At 39.3% G+C, this 25,694-nt stretch overlaps 2 protein-coding genes across 2 annotated transcripts; one reads left to right on the forward strand and one right to left on the reverse strand.

The window, feature by feature from the left end:
* Positions 1–266: 266 nt before the first annotated feature.
* On the reverse strand, positions 267–23,376 carry LOC146470847 (uncharacterized). The gene is made up of 21 exons (XM_085121557.1): positions 23,315–23,376; positions 22,171–22,254; positions 21,283–21,493; positions 20,146–20,540; positions 19,139–19,858; positions 18,845–18,952; positions 18,135–18,253; positions 17,209–17,273; positions 16,690–16,844; positions 12,288–12,410; positions 10,284–10,308; positions 9,045–9,093; positions 8,097–8,421; positions 7,297–7,407; positions 6,579–6,769; positions 5,648–5,770; positions 5,289–5,359; positions 4,536–4,576; positions 2,365–2,461; positions 989–1,088; positions 267–550 (listed from the first exon to the last, which is right to left on the reverse strand). Exons 1-21 carry the CDS (start codon positions 23,319–23,321, stop codon positions 485–487), a joined length of 3,186 nt encoding a protein of 1,061 aa, XP_084977683.1. The 5' UTR covers positions 23,322–23,376; the 3' UTR covers positions 267–484.
* Positions 14,208–16,355, forward strand: LOC146470848 (uncharacterized). Its single transcript, XM_085121565.1, has one exon. The coding sequence runs from the start codon at positions 14,262–14,264 to the stop codon at positions 16,320–16,322; it is 2,061 nt and encodes a 686-aa protein (XP_084977691.1). The 5' UTR covers positions 14,208–14,261; the 3' UTR covers positions 16,323–16,355.
* Positions 23,377–25,694: the final 2,318 nt, after the last annotated feature.

Below are 25,694 nucleotides of genomic sequence, written 5' to 3' on the forward strand. Positions count from 1 at the left end.
ACTGGCTACACTGGCTAAAAAACTTTGGCGAAATCATTAGATCCTACAGCGCTCCTTTTCTTATTCAAAATCAGTAACAACTTCATGTACTTAGAATTACAAAATATCTAACAAAAAGAAGTGGAGTTCCGAATATCCCAAGGTCCATTTGTATAAAACTGTTAGGTAAGTTGTGGTATTTTCTCAACTAAACTGAAGAATTTTTGTGCCACCTTTTTTTTGCAGTGAAGTCGTAAATCTGTCAAGACTGGGTGATTTAGACTGAATACGACTGTCAGGAAATCCTCAGATACCGAGGGCCGCTATCTTATCCTATTATCTTATGATTTAGTTTTTCAATTCTACATCCAGGCCAAGTCTCTTAATTTCTTTTGCAAACAGGTTAATCAAAAGAGTCGACAATAAATTGTGCAACCCAACTAATTCAACAAATTCATCGACAACATGAGTATTATCAAATTCATGTATTTCTTATAATGTGGCTTCAGACGAATAAATCGTCCAAGTTTTCGTATAGGTTCCCTTCGTACACTTGCATGTTGATTAGTGTCTGTGAAAGTAAAAGAATTATTAGTTAAGCACTAAGTTTAATAGATCGTTTCCGAGTTCATTTATAAAAGCTAGTCTAAGTGCAAAGCTTTCAACATGAAAATTGGTTTTGTTTGTATTTGAATGGAACTTAAATTCATAATAAAAACTAAACACGAAGCCTCGCTTTCATGATGAGGTTCAAAGCAACTCGGAAATGGTCTATTTAGTTGGTTATTATATACAGCAAAACAACCAATTAGAATGCACTTTGTTTAGTGACATCTAATTAACTAGAACTGCAAATTTACCTATAGTTAGTCACTGCGACTATTAGAAATCATTTCTTTTAAACATGACCTCCAAGTAAACTACAATTTACGGCTTTATCACGAGACAGAAACATAACAAACAAACCAATATGGGATTTATTGACCTTCGATTAACTGTTTGTTTTTACCTTATGCTTGTTTTCCATGTCTTTCAATTCGTCTCTAAGGATTTCAAACGTTGGACGATCATCGGGATTTTCTTGCCAACACTGCATCATAATGTTGTAACTGAAAAGCAAGAAGGTGATTTTTTCATGAATGACATGCAAGGAACACCGTAATCAAGGCTTAATTTATTGTAACGGTCAGATTCTGATAGCTTTAATGTGTATATGCTTAACGTTAAACAAGAATTTTCGCTATAAAAGGGCAAACCCTTCCTTCATTTCATGCCTTTGTGGACGAGAGATGCAAATTTAGGCCCCCTTTCAGTCGTGAAATGTTGTTGACTCAAGCGTCCTCGAAAAAATATGCCTCAAAATTTTATAAAATATCACCACAGCAAGTTCTTATTTGTTTAACAAGGGTTACTCTGAAAACTAAACCAATTTTATCGGTAAAAGCCGAAGAAAAAGACACATTTTGTTTGTCAGTTGTTTACGCTCTGACGGTTGATTGACAACTGAAGATGAACTGAACGACCTGGACAGGCCCCTTTTATACCGGAACGTCCTGTTTAAGAGAATGTTCCATTTGGCAGAACTCGCCCCAATCCTGTAGATTGGAGATGTTCCAAAGTGTGACCATTAAACGACAAGTTCCTCTGCATGGTATAAAAATAATAATGATGATGATGATTATGATGTTTTGGAGACCAGTAACCCCTGCCAAGATCGTTTACAGCACAGAAACAAACTGCGCAAAAAAACAAAAAACAAAACAAAACAAAACAAAAAAAACGTTTACTAGGAGGCACCGTCCTTAAATAAAATACAACTTTTTTTTCATAATAATCAAAAATTGTGAATAATCTATTTCATTCAAATGAAAGCTACTGAGCATCATTATGTTTCTGATGATAGCGATCTGTATCATTTTAAGGTCGTCGAGTTGAACTCGGGCACCCTTGACAAAGGTTTCTAAAGAGAAGACGATCGCGGTATACAATTCAAAAATTTATTGTCAGAGGAAAGTGTCTTTCTCAGAGTGCCCAATCCTGTTGAGGTGGTATCTTACGGCGGTACATTATTGATTTGCTTGGTTTTATTCCCACAATAAACATGATTCCAAAATTAGTCCGTGACAGCAGACACAGTTCGAAAAAGTGCTATCATCTCTACCATGAAAGTAACCTGTAGGGTTATGTATTTTGACCACTTTTTGCAATTTTGTTGTTCCCGCCATGGTTCCGAGAAGTAGAAGTCGATTTTACTTCGTGTAACGGTGACCGCAAAAAAAAAAAAAAAAAAAAAGGTTCCGAGACATGTTCATTTCCGGGCATGTTACGCTACTCAACGTCTTGTACCCGAATATAAGTTATGAAAACAGAAGTCGCTGTACTTACAGAGCGTCATCAACGTGATTTGGTTTCTGCATCCTGTAGCCCTGAATGAGTAAATCAGGCATTCTTTTGGGTGGAGTTCGTGGATAGGGAGAGCCCCCTAAAAAATAGAGGTTGGAAATAAAGAATATATCCATAACCGGCTCAGTGAGGAACCATTTGCTATTTTGCGTTCCAGAGGGACCTATTGTTCTCGTAAAGAAGTATATGCTGAGAGGAAATTTCCCTTTGGAGTGGTTGAAAATTCTTACTGGCCTAATTCGGTAAGGTAAAAGTCAGCAGTCTGTACTGGGTTACATAAGGCATCTAAAGATATTTAGTGGACGTTTCCTGTCATCATTCTCTTCTTTACGAAGGAATTTCTCGAGTGTTATGTGAATCACTCGGCTGAAGGAGGGCAACTAAAGACAGGGAACAATCCTTTTAAACCTTCCGAGGGCAAGGACAACAGCAGAAAACTCAGACTTATTTTGAGATGCTTTATGCAAGCGAACCCCAATAGGCAACCTTCTGAATAAAAGTTGGACTTGAGTTTGAGTGTCACTGAAGGTAACCAGAGTTAATTTGAGCGGCCTTGATAAGCTCTTTGGTTAGAGTTGCTAGTGAGTTTTGTTAAATGTCCGTCTTTTGTGAAAAGAAAAATAATTTATACCATAACAACAAAAACAATACTGAACAGCTCCAGTTGCGTACGACAGGATAATCAAGCAGACTCAGATTGTAACAGGTGGATAAGGGAGTAGGTTTAAAGAAGCTGCGGTTGTGGGTTGGTGGGGAGTAGAAAAGAATGTTTGGTTTGATAACTAAAGGTAAACTGGCCACCGTAAAGGATTTGAGTGCTGATGTTTCGGACATTAATCCTTAGTCAAACCGACATCATATTTTAAGAATGCTTGCGTACGAAGACATGACTTTGTTCCACAGTCACATGTCACAAAGTTCGCATTAATGAACTTATTTTACACTGGATGAAATAATGGATTTGATCATATTTGGCTTTAAGACAAATATGAGACAAATCTGATGTTATATTTGTCCGGGTTGTGAAGACAACAAATGTGGGACAAATATGTTTTCATATTTGTCCCTGATAAATGCGGGACAAATACTGTTTATGTAAGACACACCAGACAAATGTTTTACACAATGAAATGCACAAGCCAATGCTCTGATGAATCTATCTCTCCATAAATTTTTGTTTTAGTAGCACTCCCACTTATCTCCAGGGCCTGTTTTAGTTTCCCCTCTTTGTAACACTACAGGGGAAGATTTAGGGGTGGTGGATTGGGTGGTTGAAGCCCCCTCCTTTTATAAAAGCAGAAAATAAAAATATCAGTATCAAATTCACTTCCACAAAATTTATTTTCCTTGGAAATAGTATACTGTACATCGATTATTAGCAATGGTACTAAATGGATCATAAAATTAGAATACTTGTCTCTTCAAATAACAGTATTCACACATGCATCACAGCATGATATCTATCATATTCATGATGAAAGCAAAAATTCATATTTACAAAGATACAATTGGAATTGGCTAATTCGAACAGCCTCGGTTATTTCAATTTCCTCTTTAAGTTGAACTCAAAACCATTTCCTTTGGATCCGCCCTTCAGCCATTTACTATCAGCTATTTCAAACTCCAACTAATTTAAACTATTTTTCGTTTCCCCTGAGAGTTTGAAATAGCAGAGTTCAACTGTAGTAATAATAGATATTCAATCCTATATATATTCCCCTAGTTTGAAGATGACGTAAGATCCACATTTGCCCACATCAAATGTCATCTTTAAACACCTTTGTCTGTATTTAAACGGAACAAATGTGATATTTGTCTTAGATATACATCACATTTGGTCATATTTGTCATTGGAGCAAATGCATCATTATCCTATTTATCTCAAGGATAAATACCATATTTGTCTGTCAATTAAATATGGACAAATATGACAAATGTCATATTTGACTCATATTTACACAGCATTCATCTCGAGTCAAATCTAATTTTTCACCCAGTGTTATTTCTCCCACTTAAGCTTTTTTTTGTTGGAGGTTAGGGGGGGCATAGAGGGGAAGGACTCTGCAAACTGTACCTTCGCTTTATTTCAGTGAACCCTTACAAGTGCATAACGGCATTGAAATTACTTTGCTAGCGCATGCGCTGTGACATACCTATGGTAAATATCTCGTACAGCACGACTCCGTAACTCCATCTGTGTAGAAACAAATGATATTTGGATTGAATCATGCTACAGAAACCGGCATCCCCTTTTTATAACATCGTTTTCAACGTTTATTTTTAACTAAAGGCCAAGGCATACGGACAACATTTTCTTGTAAATTGTCGCGCAACAAATGTTGCATTGCAAATTGCGATTGCCTGTTGCTCCGCATATTACCACCTCCGCAACAAATTTTCTTGTTGGAACAAGTAGAAGGGGCGTCTACTTTCCGCGACAGAAAAATTTGCTGCAAAAAAGAAGGAGGTGGTAATACGGGAAACAAACAATCACAAGTTGCAACGCAAAAATTGTTGCGCGACAAGTTTCAAGAAAATGTTGCCAGTATAACTTGAACCATAGTGACTTGAGGGACTGGTTATGAAACCTAGCCATGAAAACAATGGTGCTGCAGTTTATGTTGGAAGGGCCGCGACTCAGCACAATCCTTTGTTTTAACGTTCACACTACAGTTGAATATCTTAACAAAACCATTTCGATTGGTCAGTTGCTCAAACACATTCCAAATTCTATTGTTGTTTGTGCAGGGTCAAGGCCGAAAAGGCAAACAAAAACATATAACAAAGAAGTTTGTCAGGTTTCATAACCATTGCCATCAATTAACTATGAAGAAGAAAATAAGAGTGGCCTCTTTCCCATTTTACGCCTAAGTTTAGTCATTTGCTCAGTTTCAGTGCGTACTTACACGTCACTCTTCGTGGTGTAGACTCCATAAAAAAGAGATTCATGTGCCGTCCATTTCACTGGCACTCGACCCTAACGAAAGGTGGACAAAAAATTTTACCAGTTTAGAAATAATTATTTAAAACAATGATAAACTTTAACTGTGGGAGAACTAGAATATTCTTTTTAACCAGTATGCTTGTGTCATTGACTGAAAAGCTCGTCTATATATATATAAAAATGAATGCCTCAATCGAAAAACATCAATCGCTGTCTACTGGTTGGATTCGAGTATTCTCGTTAGACGACGGTGAAAACCTACGGTACACGCAACATCAGCTGGCTGTTTAGGATAGTGGTAAATACTATAATAACTTGAACCTTGGATTTTGCCTGGTAAATATCCTCCTGATGAACGTCCCTGGCCATTCCAAAGTCGGTCACTTTACAAATTTCCTGCTCCCCGACCAAAACGTTACGCGCAGCAAGGTCGCGATGAATAATCTATCAATACAGAAGCAAAAGAGTTTATTTAAGAATACTGTGAAGTGTCCCACCTCTAATAACTCTTCATTTTCGTCCTTAATAAGTTCTACATGGTGGCGACCCCGGTTTCCTCCCTCCACCCCCCCACCCCCCCCCCCCCTTCCTTCGCCCTCACGCTGCACTTAAGTCCTTCCTTCAAATCAACAAAAAGCCTCTTAAGTGGCTCTGCTACGTGCTGAGAATAACCAATAAGCGTCTTCCGCGAATCGCACTAGACTATGTACCACAGGAAAGATCGAGAAAGGTTAGATGCGTGAAGCTTAATGTATTAAGAATATTAAAGACGATTGCATTGATCTCAACTTTACATTAGCGGACCCAAGAAGCAAAGCTGCTGATCGAGTAGGACGGCGTCGTCTTCCAGCGACGCTTCTTCGGTGGCGGCCGGAGTCGACGGTTCTTCTTACTGATGGCACGTAGCACTAGTACTTCAATTAAGAAGTTAGAGTAATTATTAACGGCTTAAATAACTGAGAACCAAAATGGCTATTATAGAACTGTGCAGTTCGTGGAGACTAATAGATGCTTAAACCTTAAAGCTTTTATTGCCACCCAAGAATACCTTATTCAGGTTTCTTATGATGAAAGCTTGTTATTTTTACTCCAAAAGCAGATCCGAGCTAACGTTTCAAGCATTTTTTATGGACGACAGTGTCTACCAGCCACATTCCTATGATGCACAGTTTATATGTTTTTAATGTTTTTTTACGAAGCTTTTGGATATTACTTAGCAAAAAACAAACAAATGCATGTGGACCGAACTTACGCTCCTTGACGACAAGTAGCGCATCCCATCAGCAATTTGCCACGCGAACTTCATCAGCTGTTGTGACGTTAAATTAGTTTGCGGCGTGACATCCGGGTTGTTGAAGTACATGTCACGTAATCCTCGGCTTTTCCTCAAGTAACCCAACAGATCACCATACGGGACATACTCAATTATTACAAGCAACGGATCTGTAATTTCAAGAAAAGAGTTCAAAAGTTGGAAACTGTGAACCTGTTCTCGGTAATCATAGCCGTAAGAAATGAAGAAAAAGAAGAAGAAGAAGAAGAAGAAGAAGAAGAAGAAGAAGAAGAAGAAGAAGAAGAAGAAGAAGAAGAAGAAGAAGAAGAAGAAGAAGAAGAAGAAGAAGAAGAAGAAGCTGACTTTCAAATTAGTTGAAGTTGTTACAGCTGAATTTCTCTTATACAGACAACAAAGGGACGAAACCAGGACTCCTTGTTACAGATGTGTCCGTATTGTAGAGGTTATTGATTCTGTGTCGTCAGAGCTCAGATGACAATAGTTATCGACTCTTGATATGTAAATTAATTTACATGCAGACTCAGCATGTCAGTACAAGAAACTGGAATAACACTGGCTGAAATGTTTTCTACAACGACATTGGATAACATTATTACACTAAGCCCAGCATGTCTTTATCAAAAAAAGACAAACAAACAAACAAAAAAGATAAGATTATTATTGAACATTTTTGTACCAGATTTAGTGACGCATCCCAGTAGTTTGATTACATGTGGATGAGGTTGGAGCTGCTTCATCACTTCAAGTTCTGATAACAAGTCTTTCCTTTCTTCCTCGAGGGCGTTATCTAAGGGTGTTAATGTTTCCAAATGTCAAATTAAGCACAATTTAATTAAAATTTAGTCCTCAATCTCTCGCAAGCAACCAGCTTGAGGCTTGAGGCTGACTTAGATGGTTCGTCATTCCCAGTAAGTTGTGCGCGTGACTTTTAAATAAATGAAGATTTACCCGCTAAGGCGAGCATTCTAGCTTTGTTATGTGTAGCTCAAGACCTTCCCTAAAAATCATCCCTCAGGCACAGAATTACATTGAATGAAGATAGTGGAAAACACAACGCGAACAGCGTGCCCTTAATAAAGTCTCACCTGCCGTAGTCATAACCAGACATCCTACAGCTTAATTTTGCCTTTAAAGTTACTTTTAAAATAGAGGATTTCTCCCGCATCTTGCAATGAACACTGTTGTTAGAAAAATTGCGAAACAAAATTGCGCTTTTCAATATTTGTCTCACAACGAAATATTATGTTGAGGAAATTTTATACGAGCCATCTAATCTCAGCAACACTGCGAGAGACGTTGCAGTGTGTAACATGTGTCCTTTAACTTGTCTTCGAGCGCTTCCATCATCATCACGTTGCAAGTAGAAGGAGAAATAGCCCGCGATTCAAAATTTGTTTTTTATTATATTCAAAATTACAATATACCATGGCCCAAGTAAAATTTTGGAATTCCAGTTTTATTTCGTTATTACATTACCTTTCAGCATTTTGATGGCCACTGTAGTTGCCCCTCCCCCCTCCTGAAGAGACATCACTTTGCCTTGAACAACTTGCCCAAAAGCTCCTTTACCGATGTGTTTCTCAATGGTCACATTTTGTCTTGGAATTTCCCAAGATTGCAATGTTGGTCGAGTCGGAGCGTATTCGATGATTTCTAGATAATCCTCGGTTCCATCAACTGTCGTTTCTTCTTCATCTGCCGGGGACCTTGGAACGTCACTCAATATTAGGTGCCTCACAGGCACTTGATTATGAACAGTGTCGTTCCTTACATTGGCCATTTCAATTTCAAGGACGGCATTCTGAAAAGAGAGATCAGTACACCACGCCAAGATTAAGGTTTGGATCTACGAGAGCCATTACTGTTACCCCCATCAAGTTCTTGAAGCGGAGTTCTCGATCTTCTCACTGCTAGTTGTCCCTTGTTTTTCTTACTGGATGTTTAAAGCTTCTGGGAACTCGATCGCTCGCTTTAATATCCCTATTAGCGACTAGTGAAAAGGTCCGTCTTACACTATCTTATACCGATATCAAATATGTTCGCTTGCTTGTTTTTTCAATGAACGCGCTTCGAAGGGTACTTTTCGTCGATCAGTCTATCATCTTTCAAGTTGCTCAATTTAGTCCATTGTCAATCCTGATCTACAGGAAGATCCAACTACAAATTGGTCCTTTTTTGTAGAAGTGGTCCTTGCTAAGTTCACAGAAGTCATAGGCATTAAGTTTTTTGTGCCTAATAAATCTATACGTTGCGTTTCATTTGTGCCGAATACAGTTCAACTTAAATATAAAAAGCATATACCCTCCGCTAGTTTTTTGGCCATTCGACTCTGTCTATTGGCCATTGCACTTTTCAGGTTCTCTGGGGGTTTGAACTATATTCAACCCCACTAAAACGCGGCCTTTCAATTGAGGTTCAACTCACTTCGTAACCTTCGTTAGCTTCTTCATAAGGTCTCCGGTTTGAATTCCGTCTACAGTGGAAGAGAAAACAATGAGTGGAAATAAAATGTTCATGTCTTTACAGAGCAGGGATCAGGGATGGCGGATTGATGGAAGCAGGGATAGCAGGAGGGATGGCAGGGATGGCGGAGCGCTAAGAGCACTCGCCTCCCACCACTGTGGCCCAGGTTCGATTCGCTGTCTCCGCGTTATATGTGGGTTGAGTTTGTTGTTGGTTCTCGTCCTTGCTCCGAGGGTTTTTCTCTGGGTACTCTGGTTTTCCTCCCTCCACAAAAACCAACACTTCCAAATTCCAATTCAATCTGGAAACAGTGGATAAAAGAGTCACCCCGTGGAATCCACTGAAATCAGTTCCCATTGTTTTATTATTATTTACAGGCTAAAGAAATATAACTACCATTATTTATATTGTGGTAAATTCCTTTTAATATGAAGGGCCCATCAGTGTGTGCCCCGAAAAACTACAATTTGTTCACTGGGAGTTGAAAGCCCCAAATAAAAAACTCCATAAAACAAATGTACTTTCCCAACTGCATTGAAGGTCAGTCATTGCTTCTTTTATGCAAGCACGTACGCCCAGACAGATTGAGCCAAGCTACATTTAACGCCCTCCTTCCAATAAGGGCCCCTCTTTCTGTTAATAAGTGCTCCTGTGGTCAGTCAGAAAGCGTGATTAGATTCCAGTCAGCGTCCCCTCTTTGTGATTATTAAGAATGACAGTAAAGCTATCGATCTAACATAAGTGTTAAGGTTTTCCCCAACTGCGCAGGATTTGCTCGGCCTTCACCGAACTTTTATTTCCTATAGTTTCTGTTAGTACACATATTTTATTCACTAGTGTTTGACTATATAACAAATGCACTGGTAAAAAGATCCCCACCCTTCTCTCGCCTGGGGCTGTTAGAATAAAGCTTGCACCCAAGGCCCAGTTGTTCAAAGCCCGGTTAAGCTAATCAGTTTAATGACTAATTCTTCCAAGAGATTTTTTTATCCTTTAGTGCTGACTTAGTATTATAGCTTAAAATTAGCTCTCGAAAACATTTAGAGATGAAAACGTCGGTTGCGGGGATTAGCGTTAATAAGCTTTCAAACAACCGGTCCCAGAGGACGTCATATCTAGTGTTCACGTTAAGTGAAAGAGTTGTGTGAACGCTTTGTTTAAATCTGAACAGTATATACATCTTTCACCAGATGGCCTTACCGAGTGTCCTTTTTATTTCTTTGACCTGTAAAGGAAGCAGAAGTTTTCTTTGTTTCAGTTTATTTCCAGACATTATTATAACATTTACTCTTGTCTAATCAGAAGCCAAAAAAGAAAAAAAAAAAAAGATTCCAAATGTTATTGACTTGAAAGTTCCCTGGCTAAATGGCACAGATTTTATCAATTTTCTACGCTCGTTTTAATTTGTTGTAGACCGGAGGGTTTTGCCATAACTGCAGCATATGAATCATAGTGATTATTACAGGAAATAGCATGTCAGATTGACCTACAATCAAGGACAAAGGGGCTTGGGATAAATGCTGCCAAGGATGCTATTTAACAATTATTCCGTGAGCGCGCGTTGAATATGAGATGGTAAATAGCCAACGAGGCGGGAAGCGCCGAGTCGGCTATAACTAATCTCATATCCAACAAGCGCGAATGGAATAATTGTTTTATTAAATTCTCCGCGTTTGGACATTGCTGTTGAAGTTTACTGAATTTTTATATTTTAAGAAAAAATTTCTTTCAAATTTAAACGACCGGATGTTGAGGCAAACTCCGACCAAAGCGCGCGAAACCTAATGATCACATGACACGCGCAGCGCTTTGCAAACGGAGTTGAATGAAAAATCGAAAGCGAAAAAAATCGGACACAGTCGGACATCTAAAATTCAAGAAACGTTTAAATGTACGAATTATAACCTTTCTGAGACTAGCATTCAAGTGCTTTTGAAGTTCCAGTTCATCGAGAAGCGTAACAGTTGTGCACATTTGAGCAAATGTTCTGCTGTGTGGTTCCGAGCGAAGGAAGAGATCAGGGCAAGGACGGCTTTTTTCATGCTGAACTGAATTCCTCGCGGACGATTTAAAACACTTCAGGGAAGTCCAAGTGTACGAGGTACAACCTCACTGAGACAAGCATGAGTCAAGCATCCAGTGCAAGTTTTTAAACTTCAAGCGTATTTGAGAAGCGTAAGAGCTGTGCACATTAGCGCAATGTTTTGCTGAGTGGTGCTGAGTGACGGAAACGAACATTATGGCCGCCGCTCGTACGGATTTCATAGATGAACCATCTGAAGTCCTCGTAAATTCGTAAAAACATAAAGGCAGGCATGAAGCTCTTCCTCTTCGATTGGCTTTAACCTCTTACCGCCAGGATTTGCAAGCCATCATGAAACTTTTGAAGGTAACCGGTTGTTATTGTTGTTGTTATGTGATCTAAAAAATCGTAAAATCTTGCAATTTTGAAGACTTTAAAGGAAGCTTCAGAGATACGTACCATTAAATAGTGTGTCATACCGAACTTTGTGGCTTTTGTTGTTGTTATATTGAGATGGCATTGTTTGGTATTTCTTTCTTTTCCTTTTTTTTTTCTACATTTTTCCGAAGAAACTTTTGCTTTCCACCGAAAAAAAGAATTAGCTTAGCGACACCTGGGGCTTTCGTTTTCCATATAAGGTCAAACTACGGTATATGAGCTGATAACCGAGATTTAGTGAACCAATCAGAACGCTAGAAATACGATATCCGAGGCTGAGAATTTAATAATTACTGCTAGTTTAACCCAAGTAGCCGTGTTATCAGTTAACAACACATTTTACTACCACACACCCTCCCCAAATACAAGGCTGGTTCCCTCCCCTTCCCCTTATGAAGGACTGTTACTCAGGTTAGCATCGCACCGGTACGCGGACGGTCATGGATTAGATCCCTGCCGTGATAAAAAAGAAATAATAGGGAGCTTTAGAAACGATGAAGGCGAATCAACAACAATTTCTTTGCCGTCACTGCACGACTAGCAAAAAAGACGTTCGGGAGGACGTAAACACGCGACGACGGATTTTTCTTTCTTTTTCAAAATTTGGGTTTGGTGTCCAAGAATTCAACGCCAAGACGTTTCACCTTCATTTGACATTTAAAACAGAAGTGACGTGACGTTTTTGCTGCCGTCACCGTCGTCGTTGCTTAAGCTCCCTATTTCAGTTTAGTTATTTTACTTACGTCTTCGACGAATTCCGTAAATAGCAAACGAAATTATCATCACCGCAAGGAAACCAATCACAGGTCCATAAACTAAAGCCATGTTCATTTTCTCTTTAATATTTGGAGAAGTGGTTGAGACGTCTGCGTTCAAGATAACCAAACAAAAATGACTTACATTTTAAACGCGTAAAAATTCCACCGTTTTGCTTACAGTAATTAAAACCAACGAAAACAACGAAAAAGGCTGAGTATAGTTTGTGTTTATGATGGGCCATGTTGTAGGCGCCATTCAATGAGGAGATATTTGCATAAACATAAAATTTATTTCCCAAAGGAAAATCATTCGAATCTATTGTTTCACTCCTCCAATATGGCAGCCGTGAACACGCCCTATAAGGGTGTTTCCGAACAACAATTATATAGTATAAGAAAACAAGGCGCGAAAGCCCGATTTGTTGCTTGTTACAATTCTAAATCACGTGCCTGTGTTCAAGTTTCTTGAGTTTCCTCCTACTGGGTTCCTTTTGGATAACAGCTTTGAATTCGTTTTTACAGTGCTTATGGAAACTATATGTCTGCATAATTTTTGCCGCGGTTTCATATGCCCTCTCTAACTACAAACGTTTTACGCCGTGAGTGTATATGTGTTATTAGATGTTTTGTAGTGTAGTATCGTTGTTTATTTCTACGAGTTAACAACAAGTAAAAATATACAGCGATACTACACAACAGAACATCCAAAAAGAGATTGATTAAACATTTTAAACTTTTCTGATAAGTGGCAAAGAAACCTATATTTTAGACTTTATGTTATGCTATTTATTTTTTATAAGATTAAATTTAGAAATACAATTAACTATAAAAATGAGCGAAAAAACGGAACGACGTTTCGGCGTCATCCTGGCACCATTTTCAAGTAAAGAGTGGAACAGAAAAGATAATTTATACGTAAAGTAAAGGTGTGAAATAGAATAAATTAAATTTAAAACTAAAAGTAACTGTCCGGTGTTCATTCAGAAGGTGTCATAAAGTGGGAGTTTTGTCCGTTAGACAAATAGTTTTGCACGAATGGAGTCTGACTGGGTGTTTAGACTCGGTCTCTTCTTTCTGATCCAAAGCATTTCGAATATTAAACAATCAAGCTTTCCCTGACATTTCTTTAAGATTGTGAAGTTACTTGTCAGGTCGCCAATTGTGTCGACTTGGTGATTATTCTTTAGGTGTTTCCCGATGGCCGAGAACCGATGTTCATCAATGCGTTGGTGAAGGTGACGGCTGGTATAGCCGACGTAATCTGCATCACACAGATCACATACAAAGTGATACACAACACACTGTTGATTGATCAAGGGTGGCTTAGGCTCCTGCACTTTAAGATCGTCACTAAGTTTACGGCTACTGAAAACTGGCTGAAGAATGTGGTCAATTTTGTTGCTTAAGTCAGAAAGATGTTTCTTTACGATGTCAGCTGACCTCTGGTCTTTGAATGGTAAGACTATCCGATGAATGTTTTCAGTTTGAGGCGTCGGTAGCGTGTCTCGCGACGTCACAGAAGTAACGAAGTGGGCGATGGTAGAGTTGATAAGAGAATCTGGGTACTTGAGTTTAGAGAACATTAGTTTGAGGCGTTCACATTCTGTTGTAAATAGATCCCAGGTCGACGACAAGCGAAAGGCACGGTTTAACATTGTCTTGACTAGGGACCTTTTGTAGCGGTTATCAACATGACTCTGATGGTGAAGGAGAAGACCGGTGTTTGTTGGTGTCCGGTAAACGCTGGTTACTAGCTTACAGCCTTTCTTAAGAATTTCAATGCCGACAAATGGCAGCTTACCATTAGTCGCGATCTCCATGGTGAAGGAAATGGAAGGGTGACAGTTGTTCAAAGTCACCAGAAAGGCTTCAGCTGTCGGTACATCTTTGACGAAGACAAGAACAGAACTTAACAGAATCTACGACGAAATACGCCAGAGCTGTTCGGCCATCCAATACATGTGCATCTTAAGAACTATGGGTAACCTCCGCAAAAAACACGACGAGAAAATGATGAGCGGTCATATCAGCAAGATCATGAACCTACTAAACAAAGATTACGACGTGGACGAGCAAATCCAGACCATTTCTGCCTACAAGCTCTCATTTTTCCAAAAGCTTGTGCTTTGTCGAGGTTTAAAGTTCTCTCTCCCACAACGCATTTCGCCTATGGAGATACAAGCTAGTTTTGAGAAGGCTTACTGGAAACTTGAGCCCTTATTATCTGACGATAAGAAGGAATTAGCAGCTGCGACCCTGCGATCGATCGCACTCAACTACATCGAGTGTAAGGCCCCAAAACCACCAAAAGCACTACAGCGAGCTATTGAACAACTAAAACGAAGAGATGACATCGTAATCACGAGACCTGATAAAGGGACAGGAGTGGTTGTCATGGATAAGGCAGAATATGTTCGCCTTTTGAGTGAAGCATCCATAAATGACACAGCTAAATTTGTCACCGTTAGCTCGGAAAGACCTAAGACACGAGGGCGACCACTGAAACACTACCACCCTTTACTGATGAAAGAAAAGCATCTCGAATCCGTCGTTAGGAAAATTCTCCCGAAGCAGATTGCCGACTCAGTTTGCCCGAAAGGATCACGACTCGCCCATCTTTATGGTCTCCCAAAGACGCATAGAAAGAAGCTGGCAATGAGGCCCATTCTATCAGCCACAAGTACCTATAACTACGCTCTCGCCAGATGGCTCGACAATAAACTTAAACCTCTGTCGACCAATAGCTACACTATATCTGATACTTTCTCCTTCGCTGACGAGATTCGTGATTTGAGCTTTAATGAGACTGACATCCTAGTATCCTATGATGTCTCTTCTCTATTTACGAACGTCCCACTACAAGAAACTATCGAGATCCTTGCCGAGAAAGCTTTTGTTGACCACTGGTTCAACAAAACACACAATCTGAACATCAGCAAGCCTGATTTGATTGAACTGCAGTCAGTAGCAACAAAGGACCAGCTTTTTCAATTCAATGGTAAGCTTTACGAGCAAACTGACGGAGTGGCGATGGGCTCTCCCTTAGGCCCCCTTATGGCTAATACTTTTCTTTGTTCCATCGAAGAAAAACCACAAGACGAGAACAAATTGCCAGACTTCTACAAGCGCTATGTGGATGACACACTAGCTGCAGTCAAAGATGTACCGACAGCTGAAGCCTTTCTGGTGACTTTGAACAACTGTCACCCTTCCATTTCCTTCACCATGGAGATCGCGACTAATGGTAAGCTGCCATTTGTCGGCATTGAAATTCTTAAGAAAGGCTGTAAGCTAGTAACCAGTGTTTACCGGACACCAACAAACACCGGTCTTCTCCTTCACCATCAGAGTCATGTTGATAACCGCTACAAAAGGTCCCTAGTCAAGACAATGTTAAACCGTGCCTTTCGCTTGTCGTCGACCTGGGATCTATTTACAACAGAATGTGAACGCCTCAAACTAATGTTCTCTAAACTCAAGTACCCAGATTCTCTTATCAACTCTACCATCGCCCACTTCGTTACTTCTGTGACGTCGCTAGACACGCTACCGACGCCTCAAACTGAAAACATTCATCGGATAGTCTTACCATTCAAAGACCAGAGGTCAGCTGACATTGTAAAGAAACATCTTTCTGACTTAAGCAACAAAATTGACCACATTCTTCAGCCAGTTTTCAGTAGCCGTAAACTTAAAGTGCAGGAGCCTAAGCCACCCTTGATCAATCAACAGTGTGTTGTGTATCACTTTGTATGTGATCTGTGTGATGCAGATTACGTCGGCTATACCAGCCGTCACCTTCACCAACGCATTGATGAACATCGGTTCTCGGCCATCGGGAAACACCTAAAGAATAATCACCAAGTCGACACAATTGGCGACCTGACAAGTAACTTCACAATCTTAAAGAAATGTCAGGGAAAGCTTGATTGTTTAATATTCGAAATGCTTTGGATCAGAAAGAAGAGACCGAGTCTAAACACCCAGTCAGACTCCATTCGTGCAAAACTATTTGTCTAACGGACAAAACTCCCACTTTATGACACCTTCTGAATGAACACCGGACAGTTACTTTTAGTTTTAAATTTAATTTATTCTATTTCACACCTTTACTTTACGTATAAATTATCTTTTCTGTTCCACTCTTTACTTGAAAATGGTGCCAGGATGACGCCGAAACGTCGTTCCGTTTTTTCGCTCATTTTTATAGCTATTTATTTTTAGGCCTAATTTAGAAGAACCAAATGAACCCTCAAAATAACCATTTACTCGGGCCCAATTAAGGGGCTTAAACATATATTTTAAATTTAAGGTGTTTCAGTTAAAAGGACATACGAACTGTGCAAAAGAATCAACCATGCAACTTTACATCTTCGATTCGATTTACCGGAGAAAGCACCCATCGAAACTCTTGGTGGATCCACGTTAAACTGATCACCAAGTTTTCCATCTTTTGTCATCTCCTTCATTAAAGACTCAACCTCGCTCTCTCCAACAGATTCACCAAATGTCAACTCTGCGTCAGCGGTGACACTTCCCTTTCTATAAAAAGGTCAAAGTCGAAATAAATAAAACTTGAAATTTGGAGTGGAACCAAATTGAAGTGGCTCTTTGTTCAAAGTTCCTACATGTAGCTGGTGCTAACAAAATTATATATTGTGGCGGAGGACAAAAACCGGGGCATTAATGGCATCTAACCTGTGTTTCGAAACCGAGCCACAGTGGTAGAACGCGAGTTTTCTTATTACTTTTCCATCTCTGTTACTCAAGTTAGAAACATAAGCCATCAATTTAAACCTTAGAATACCTTTCTCTTCACACCTTCTATAGTCGAAAGTGAAGACAAGTGGCACCAGATACCACCTATTAAATCACGTAGCTGCATGCATGGGATTTAAGCACTTACTTCAATGCCTTGACTGTTACGTCCATGATCAAGATATCCGGGAAGTTGCCAGCTTCGTCCGTAATCTACAGCAGTTTGAGAAACCGTAGCTAGTCATTAACAGTCCAAGGCACGGCTCTCAAAGTCAAGTGCTGAAGCTGTGATTATTTTGGTTCTGGTCTGAGATAAGGATTTTTTTCTTTCTGTGTGCAGATTTGCTTAGTAAAAATTAAGCACGGTGCATCCTAATGCAGAATTTTTTTTGCACAGTCTATGACTATCAGGGGAAAAGCAAATCTTAGTATGGGCTACTGGAAGCCAGAGAAAATTGGGAGCAGCGGGTGTATTTTCGAGATAATTAAGCAACAATTATTAAAGCAATGTATGGGGTGTTTTTTGATTCCAAATTTAAGCTTTATTATCTCTGAAAGAGGCATGGTTACCTCTTTTCGGATACCAAGAACACTTGCTAAGTTCTGCTTTCTCCGCATAGTTTTAAACCGCGCAAAATATCCCTGTATTAGTAGGCACCACCCACAGGAAACCCGAGTATCATGAGATGCGCAGAACGTATGTGCACTAACAAAAGTACGCATCGTCTTTAAGGCAAGTCAATGCCAAATGTAATCGCATGCATGCAACCTTACGTTTTCTTGCCTCAAAACATTATTTTAGTATAACAAAGTGAAGAGCCAGATTACATGAAACCTCAGTCTTCCTAATTGTAAGGGTGTGTGGCAGGAATGTACACGGTCAGACACAACTGAATATTGAAATGCCTTCCAATATTCCTTCCAACAATCAGGAACATCAAAATTTACATTTTTTATGCTATGATTGACTTCCATATATAAAATGGGGCACCTCTACCAGAACTTGTATCTGTATGTACAGTTATTTCGCTTTCTTTTTTCAATAGTTAGCAAAATGAATGAGGAACAGCTTACAGCTTTCTTTATGAGACCAAGAAGTTCTCTTGTTTCAGGATTGTCCATATTCGCATACTCTGGTTTCCATTGTGCATTGGTAATCTTAAGACTGACAACCAAAATCTTTCCTAGTAGGTCTGTAAGAACAACACATTGTTGATTCATCATCAATCCATACAAACACACTGAATTTTTAAATTACGCATGTGATGTTAGTATTCGAACCCAGAAGCTCAACAGAACTGTTAGTACATACTAGACAACTGGACATAAGCGTAGGAATTTTCGTGCGTCACAGAATCTCGACCACTCTTCCCTTATTCAACTGAAATAACTTTAAAATGTTAATAACAGTAATTTTGTCCTTGTAATGCCTGCTTTTATGTAAATGTTAGATATTTTCCTCGTGTATCTTTTGGGTCTTTAAAGGCCCAATGTGTTATATTTAGACTTCCACGGTACCTTTCTTTTCAGTTCTGTATGTAAGCTGATCGATCGGTCAGCTGATCGATCGATTGATTGATTGATTGATTGATTGGTTGGTTGTTTGATTGGTTGAATGGTGGATTGATTGCTAAGTTTATTGATCGATTGATTGATTGGTTGATTGATTGATTAATTGATTGATTGATTGATTGATTGATTGATTGATTGATTGGTTGATTGAATGATTAATTGCTAAGTTGCTTAGCGGACACAAGTCACAATTTTACTTGTGATAAATGTACCTTCTTCCTGGCAGTTTGTTCCCTTCTTTCCTCTTTCACAGAGACAAAGAAATGCTCCAAATTTTCTGCATTTCTGTCCGTTGGTGCATTGTATTCCGCAACGTTCAACTGTAAAAAAGGATTACAGGAAAGAAAAAAAAATCAAAGACCGATTGAACAAACTTTTACACAATGCCCCCACAAACGATTTTTGTGGACCTTTTTTTTACATGAATTTTAAATACGTAAACTTTGGTCGTGTATCAGTGGGATAAATGTCCATAAAAAAATTGTTAAAATTGCTAGAGGTCTTACCAGAATCGCCAGGTCCAAGAACACTGGTTGTAGCGTGTGATGCTCTGGCAGAAGAAGGACTGATGTTTGGTGAGGTATTTCCATTTGTTTCACTTGATGATGTTATGGTTTTTACTGTTCTCAAAGTTGTCGTGGCAGAAGAAGGACTGATGTTTGATGAGGTATCCCCATTTGTTTCACTTGATGTTGTTATGATTTTTACTGTTTTCAAAGTTGCCATGGTAGAAGAAGGACCGATGGTTGATAAGGTATCTCCATTTGTTTCACTTGATTTTGTCATAATTTTTACTGTTCTCAAAGTTGTCCTGGCCTGTACATCTTCCCTTAAACTTGACGAGACTAGGCCAGAGGTTTCGACAAGGGTAGCGGAACTTGCAAATGTGCTTTGTGGTGCTATGGTAGTAGCAAGTTTCATGTTTGAGCTATCTACCACCAGGTCGGTTGTTGTCACGCGGGTTGTGCTTGGCTCCACTGTCAGGCTGGAAGTAACCTGGAAACTTTGCGATGACCTGGCCACGAACGTTGTTCCAGGAGAATGTGGTGGTGTAGTGGTAAAAAAACTTACGCTGCTCGAAACAGAAGGATTCGTCGATGAGCTATGCTTTATCCTCATACATCTAGTTGTTGAGATTGGGGTTGCTACTACTGCAGAAGAACTTTTCATTGCACATCTTAAAGAAAAACTCGAAGGTGTTTTTGATGTGCTTCCTTCGTTAGCACCTGTGGGATAATGGCACAGAAAAATGGTCTCATAATCACGAGCAACTTTTTTGCCTCCCCAGAATCTGTGTATTTTTCAATTTCTTAGTCTCGAGGAAGGGTACACTCGAGAACAAATGCTCTGACATAAGCTAAGTATTACGACCTTGAGTGATCTTAGTTTCTATGTTACGTTAGATTGCAAGAACGAAGGATCGCAGCATTGCCTTATCTATTGTATTGCACTTTGCTTCTCTATCTATCTCCATCTTTCTCTCAAATCCACACTCGAATCATTAATCACTTACCAACTACATTGCAAGGCGACGGAACAACACGTCTGGGCCTCCCTCTAACGCCATACTTAAAATATGACCATCTGTAAACGATTCCTGCTTGCTCCTCGTAAAGACAGCTTTTGGACATTCTTGTAATTGTATCTGGGGACATAGCGTGATCCCAAACGTTGAGATTAGTCAACAGGCCTTGAAATGACTTCGCTGAGTTGAAGCCGCCCCCAAGAGAATCTTGCTCTTGTCCCAAAACCAGGGATCCTCCAGATCTTATCACGTGACCTGTCTTGAAGTTCGTCTTGTTTGCGGATAAGGCACCGTCTATGTAAAAGCCCAGTGAGCCAACATTGTTTTCCCAGGATACGCAGATCTGATGCCAGTCGCCGTCGTTAGCTGACACTGATAGTGCTCTAATAAATGAAATAATAATAACATAAGCAATAACAAAGGCAAAACAAATGACAGTGAACATGGCAATGATAATGATGACGATGATGATATTACTTTTATAATGTGCATGTACCTTTCGAATATTTTGAAATGCGCAGAGCAATTTAAACTGAATAGCTACTAAAATACATAAAAAAAGTTATGTATGTACACACCTGTGTGCATTTAAGACTATCTTAACTTCGCTATCTTAGCGGATGGAGGTCGTTTTTATGGCAGCTATATAATTTATTAATATTCAATCTCCAAGGCCAATATACTTGCTGTAGACTAAGTCGTGTAAAATGTAACATTACATTCCTTTCACAAGACACTGAATATACTATGTGGTGGTAATTGCCGGAAGAAAAAAACTCACAGGATAATCATTGCTGACGTCATTGTATAGATTTGCTTCGTTAGCACATACCAAACCGGCAACAAGTTACGAACAAAGCAAAAGAGCGCTCACAATATCAGTGTGATATATACGGCTGGGTGGCAAGAGCCAGCCATTTATTCTGTGTAAAATCTAGACACTTATAACGCTTGTTTCACAAAATCTACTTAACATGCTACGCTAAAATTTTGAGAAAATGTTAAATTTACCAAGCTCTTTTAATTATTAGTAGCTAGTTTTGTCGTTCCCGCTGATCTATTCCAATGAGGTTAAACGTGTAAACAACGATCTGCCTATAGGTGTTATTGACCTGCACAAGTTACCTTTTTTCGTTTCCGATCCACACATCAAATGAATTGTATTTTGTGATGAGGATCTCATTATTTGCCGCTGGCACAGAGTAGCTGAAGGGTGTACCGTCAGTGGTATCATTCGATTTCATCCAGAAACACACTGTGAACTCCGTCATGTTAGGCATACCCCAAATGTTTACCCTATCTGTCACGTTTTTCTTTGGGAACTCCAAAGCATAGTCTACAAATCAGAAATTTCATGTTCATAGTTAAACGTACTTGTAAGAACTGGTATGTTTCTTGTTGACAGTGAAACAGGGAATCGACGCAACAACTTTGAAGCCTTATTTTCCACAAAACCGGTGAATAAATGAATAATATAGATCAAAGTGTCTTTTCTAACAATAATGACAAGATAGTAGAGACCATGCAGGCTTCTCTTAACTTATTTTCATTTTAAACATGATGTATTGATCATCGAAAAGCCCATCTGGGAGTGTTCAATAAAGTATTATCTTATTATCTTATCTTATCTTCTCACGTCGGTGACAGTTCAATCGGAAGTTTTAATTGCCCATCAGTGGACAGAACACTAACATTTCCTTACAACTGTCTCATGCAATTTCTGTAGCACGCACTGCTCGCCTCACGTAAAAAAATCGTACACAACTGTGCTACGGTGTTTTAAAATCCTACGATATATATTACATGTCGCGAGCGACGTTGTAGGTTTAATTTACACGAAACAATTCGTACCCTTAGCCTGTCGTCAACATGTCGTATGCAACAACGTCGTACCAAGTCACTTACTCACAGCGGCTGCTCCTCTTACGAACAGGAAACCAATTATCTATTGTTTGTTACCTTAACGGGAAAAAGATAAAAGCTAATAATGTGCTCTTAAAAGACGCTCCATACCTGCGATCAAAGGGGAACCGTTGACATAGAAAAGGTAACAAAACACAAAGACCGTGTAAGCAAACATGTCACAGCGCCCTCTACCTATAAACAGAATTGAAAACAAAAACCACTGTAAATCGTTCTGTTGTACATTAGAGTTACCTGGGAGATGTGGACAAGAAGAATGCACTTCAAAATGCAATGGCTTACAGCGGTTGGCCGCTTTTCTAGTGTAAACCAATATCCAGCATACTTTGTAAGAAACTATTTCTATAGTAAAGAAAACTTATAAGATGAATCTTCCCTTATAGGAAACAAGAGCATGCAGATCAATTTATTTTATAGAGTGATTATGAAACTTGAACGCATGATGCTTTGGTATCTGTGCTGATTATCTTTTTATCGTTCTCTAATCAGAGTAGCAGAGTGCATTAAATGAAGTAGTGCTGTTAGAGTTACAACTTCCGGTCAGTAAGCTGACAATAAGTAGGAATAAGACGAAGTCTGGTAAACACCTTATAAACACGCAAACAATTGTTAGCTTTTAATACTTCAAATAAAACGGAAATACATCACCCTGTTAATATTAAAGAGTATTATTCAATTTTGGACACTATCTAGATCGAATTGGAATCCAACATGTTGGTTTCTGCATGAGGAGAGGGGAAAACGATAGTACCCGGAGAAAAACGTCTCGGGTAACGGCGAGAACCAACAAGAAAGTCAACCCACAGATAACGCCGAGTCCGGGAATCCGGGCCGCATTGGTGGAAGGCGAATCGGCCCTCACCAGTACTCTTGTTTCGGTCGTTATCGTGTATCGTAAAGAGACTTATGGACAGATTCTTATGAAAACTGCAATGGTATTGGATAGAAAAGTAAACATGTTTATACCTGATTCCAGCTAAAGATGATCTAACAAGGGCAAATTCCTCTTATGTTCAGGCTTGCTTGTTTATTCAATTCTGCAGTATATCCTGGATGCTATAGAGGTTTCATGGTCGATGCTAAAAACATTCCGGTTTACCAAATTAAAATCGTTTCCTGAGTTCACTCCTCTGTCCATATGTTGGTGCAACAATCTTCTTCATATCCTTACCAATAGGAGGTATTTTAAAGCTCCAATATGTTAATCAATCGCAGTTAAAAATTTATCTCTTACCTTGCATGTTGTTTGTGTGTAAACTCTTTCAATCTTCCGATCTTGTGTTCTCCCCTTGCTCAGCTCCTAAACCGAATAAGTTTTGAGACTGTTACTGCGCAAAAACGGAAAAGACATTTCCGGTCGTTTAGTGACTAAACACTTTGCACCTTCTTTCAATCAATAGCAAATGAATCGCTTAAACGGCCAATAATACTTCGGACAAGTGTTTCATGTTAATAGCCTGTGTTGATAGAAATAGATGCCGGAATCAAAAACATGGTCAATTACAAAGACTTTAAGGAATTATAGAAATGTAGACGCCTTATTTAAATCTATCACAGGAAGTTTCAAAGACAAGCAATAAAAAGACTCAACCTGACAGTGTGCACGTCTTAATTGCAAATGTAGTTGCCAGGCCTTCTTGCTCAAACAGAGGAATTACAAGAAACCAAGTTCGCTCTGTGATTATAAGCTAAGGTCGCTAAGCCTTCACTGGCAGATATACAAGGCGCATTCTAACTCAGTTGTTGTCGGACTAAGAGCGGAAAGGGCCCGGGGGATACCCTCCGGGGGGATACCCTCCCCCCCTTATTTTTAGGCCAAAACCGAGTTTGTGGCGCCGAGGCGTCGAGGTATTTCATTTGAAAAATCAAGTCGAGCGTTCGAAAGCGCCTCCAAGTCCCCCCTCCCCCCCCCCCCCCCCGTCCCACACACACGACACACACGACTTACCTGAAGGTTTAGATCCACTGTTTAGTTAATTTGATTGCATTAAAACGTTATCCACCCAAACACAATCGAGGACCAGAAAGTAATGCAATACAAAGAGTCAGCGGCCAAGCAAAAAACATTCATAGCGTTAAAATTGAGAGTTTTGCGCCACATGAGAACGGATGAAACAACGGCGACCGTTAAGCGTAAGCTTTTTACAAATGCCGATATTCCTTGTAATAATTCACCGTTACTATGAGCCCTTTCAGTATTCCCATACATTTCCTTATATTTCAAACGGTTACGCATGGCACTCAATTTCTGTAGGCTCCCTGTACTGAGGACCAAGCAATAGTCGCCGCTAGGTTGAAGCTATCTTTTAAGGTGCTTTTAAAAAGCGCCCCCTTGAAGCTATCTTCTAAGAAGCTTTATTTTAAGGAAGCTATCTTTTTAAGTGCTATCTTCCGTGCGTACGCGCAAAAATATATTTCCATTAGTAGGCACCGTCCTTAAGAAATTAGGGTTCCTGGTGCCATGCCGAAATGCACAGAACGTATATGCGTAGTGGCAAAAAGAGAAACCGTCCTTATAAATTAATTTGGGAGTATTTCGGGATCGGAAAAGACGGTATTCATGTTACTTCTTACTTACATCAGTAATCATGCAAGCTGTCTGATCTGATATACACACATAAATAAATTGTTTCTCACTCTGAAAATGGACTAATCTCCAAGATTACAAATAATCTTTGAATATATATGTTCTATTGTTATCCAATCACGCCCTCGTTTTTTAGGAATTAGTTCCTGTAGACACAGGAACTCTTAAGCTTCCTGTGTGTTTCCTGTTGTTGACCACGTCAACTTAAGACATATTAACTATTCAAGATTTTTTCCCTTGTCGGCTGGTTCGGCCGAAAGTAAAATTGGTCATGGATTGGAGTTGTACTGTTTTGAGTTCCAATGATGAACGCTTAAGGTGCCACCATTCAATCTCAAAGCCGTTCAGCAGTCCTTTTCTTTAATGAGTGTACTATTTTTATCAGTCACCAACTTATATTTACTTCTCATCTCATTTAACTTCTCAGATATTATTTGTATCCGTCTTTCTTTTCGTTTACTTTTTTTTTTCTGTACTACCTTCCAGTAATTTAACAGTAATTTTAATTTTTTGAAAATTTACAAGAATCAATAGAATTGATTGATTCAAGTTGAAGCTGTTACTATGCCGTACAAAGTGTTTTTAACGTTTGTTGTATGGATAAAACCATGAACCGTGGCAATTCAAATTAATTTTACCGATCAAAACATTCCTCCCATATATGTTTATCAGTCATTCAAAACATTCCTGTTGTGAAAAAGGCGCAGACTTTCGTTTCTGTAAATGAAATTCTTAAACGCTAACATCCAAAATAAAAGCTGTCATATACATGTACTACTGCTGTGGTTGTTTCGCTGGGTAACATTGAGTATAAATGTTTAGTCTGTATGAAATCCCTTAAGTGTGACCATTCAACGGAGTGTAGTCGGTCTCAAGGCTTTGTTTGTTTATCAAAATTGGTACACGGAGATGAAAACCGACGGTGCTTTACTCGACTCGCAAGCGTTTTCCTTCGCTTGGCGCCGGTTATGTGTATTTTAATACTTCAGGTTCTGATATGTTCATAACGATTGTTCTGCGGTTCAAT

The sequence above is a fragment of the Pavona decussata genome, unplaced genomic scaffold (assembly GCF_977016875.1).
Source record: "Pavona decussata unplaced genomic scaffold, jaPavDecu1.1 SCAFFOLD_110, whole genome shotgun sequence".
NCBI lineage: Eukaryota > Metazoa > Cnidaria > Anthozoa > Scleractinia > Agariciidae > Pavona > Pavona decussata.

Excerpts from the sequence above, each read along its gene's own strand:
- LOC146470848 (XM_085121565.1), top strand. The coding sequence starts at position 14,262 with ATGTGCATCTTAAGAACTATGGGTAACCTCCGCAAAAAACACGACGAG.
- LOC146470847 (XM_085121557.1), bottom strand. Across the intron at positions 10,309-12,287 it reads TTACGGAATTCGTCGAAGAC|GTCAAAGAAATAAAAAGGAC; the intron begins GTAAGTAAAATA and ends CTTCCTTTACAG. Across the intron at positions 6,770-7,296 it reads GGGATGCGTCACTAAATCTG|ATCCGTTGCTTGTAATAATT; the intron begins GTACAAAAATGT and ends TTGAAATTACAG.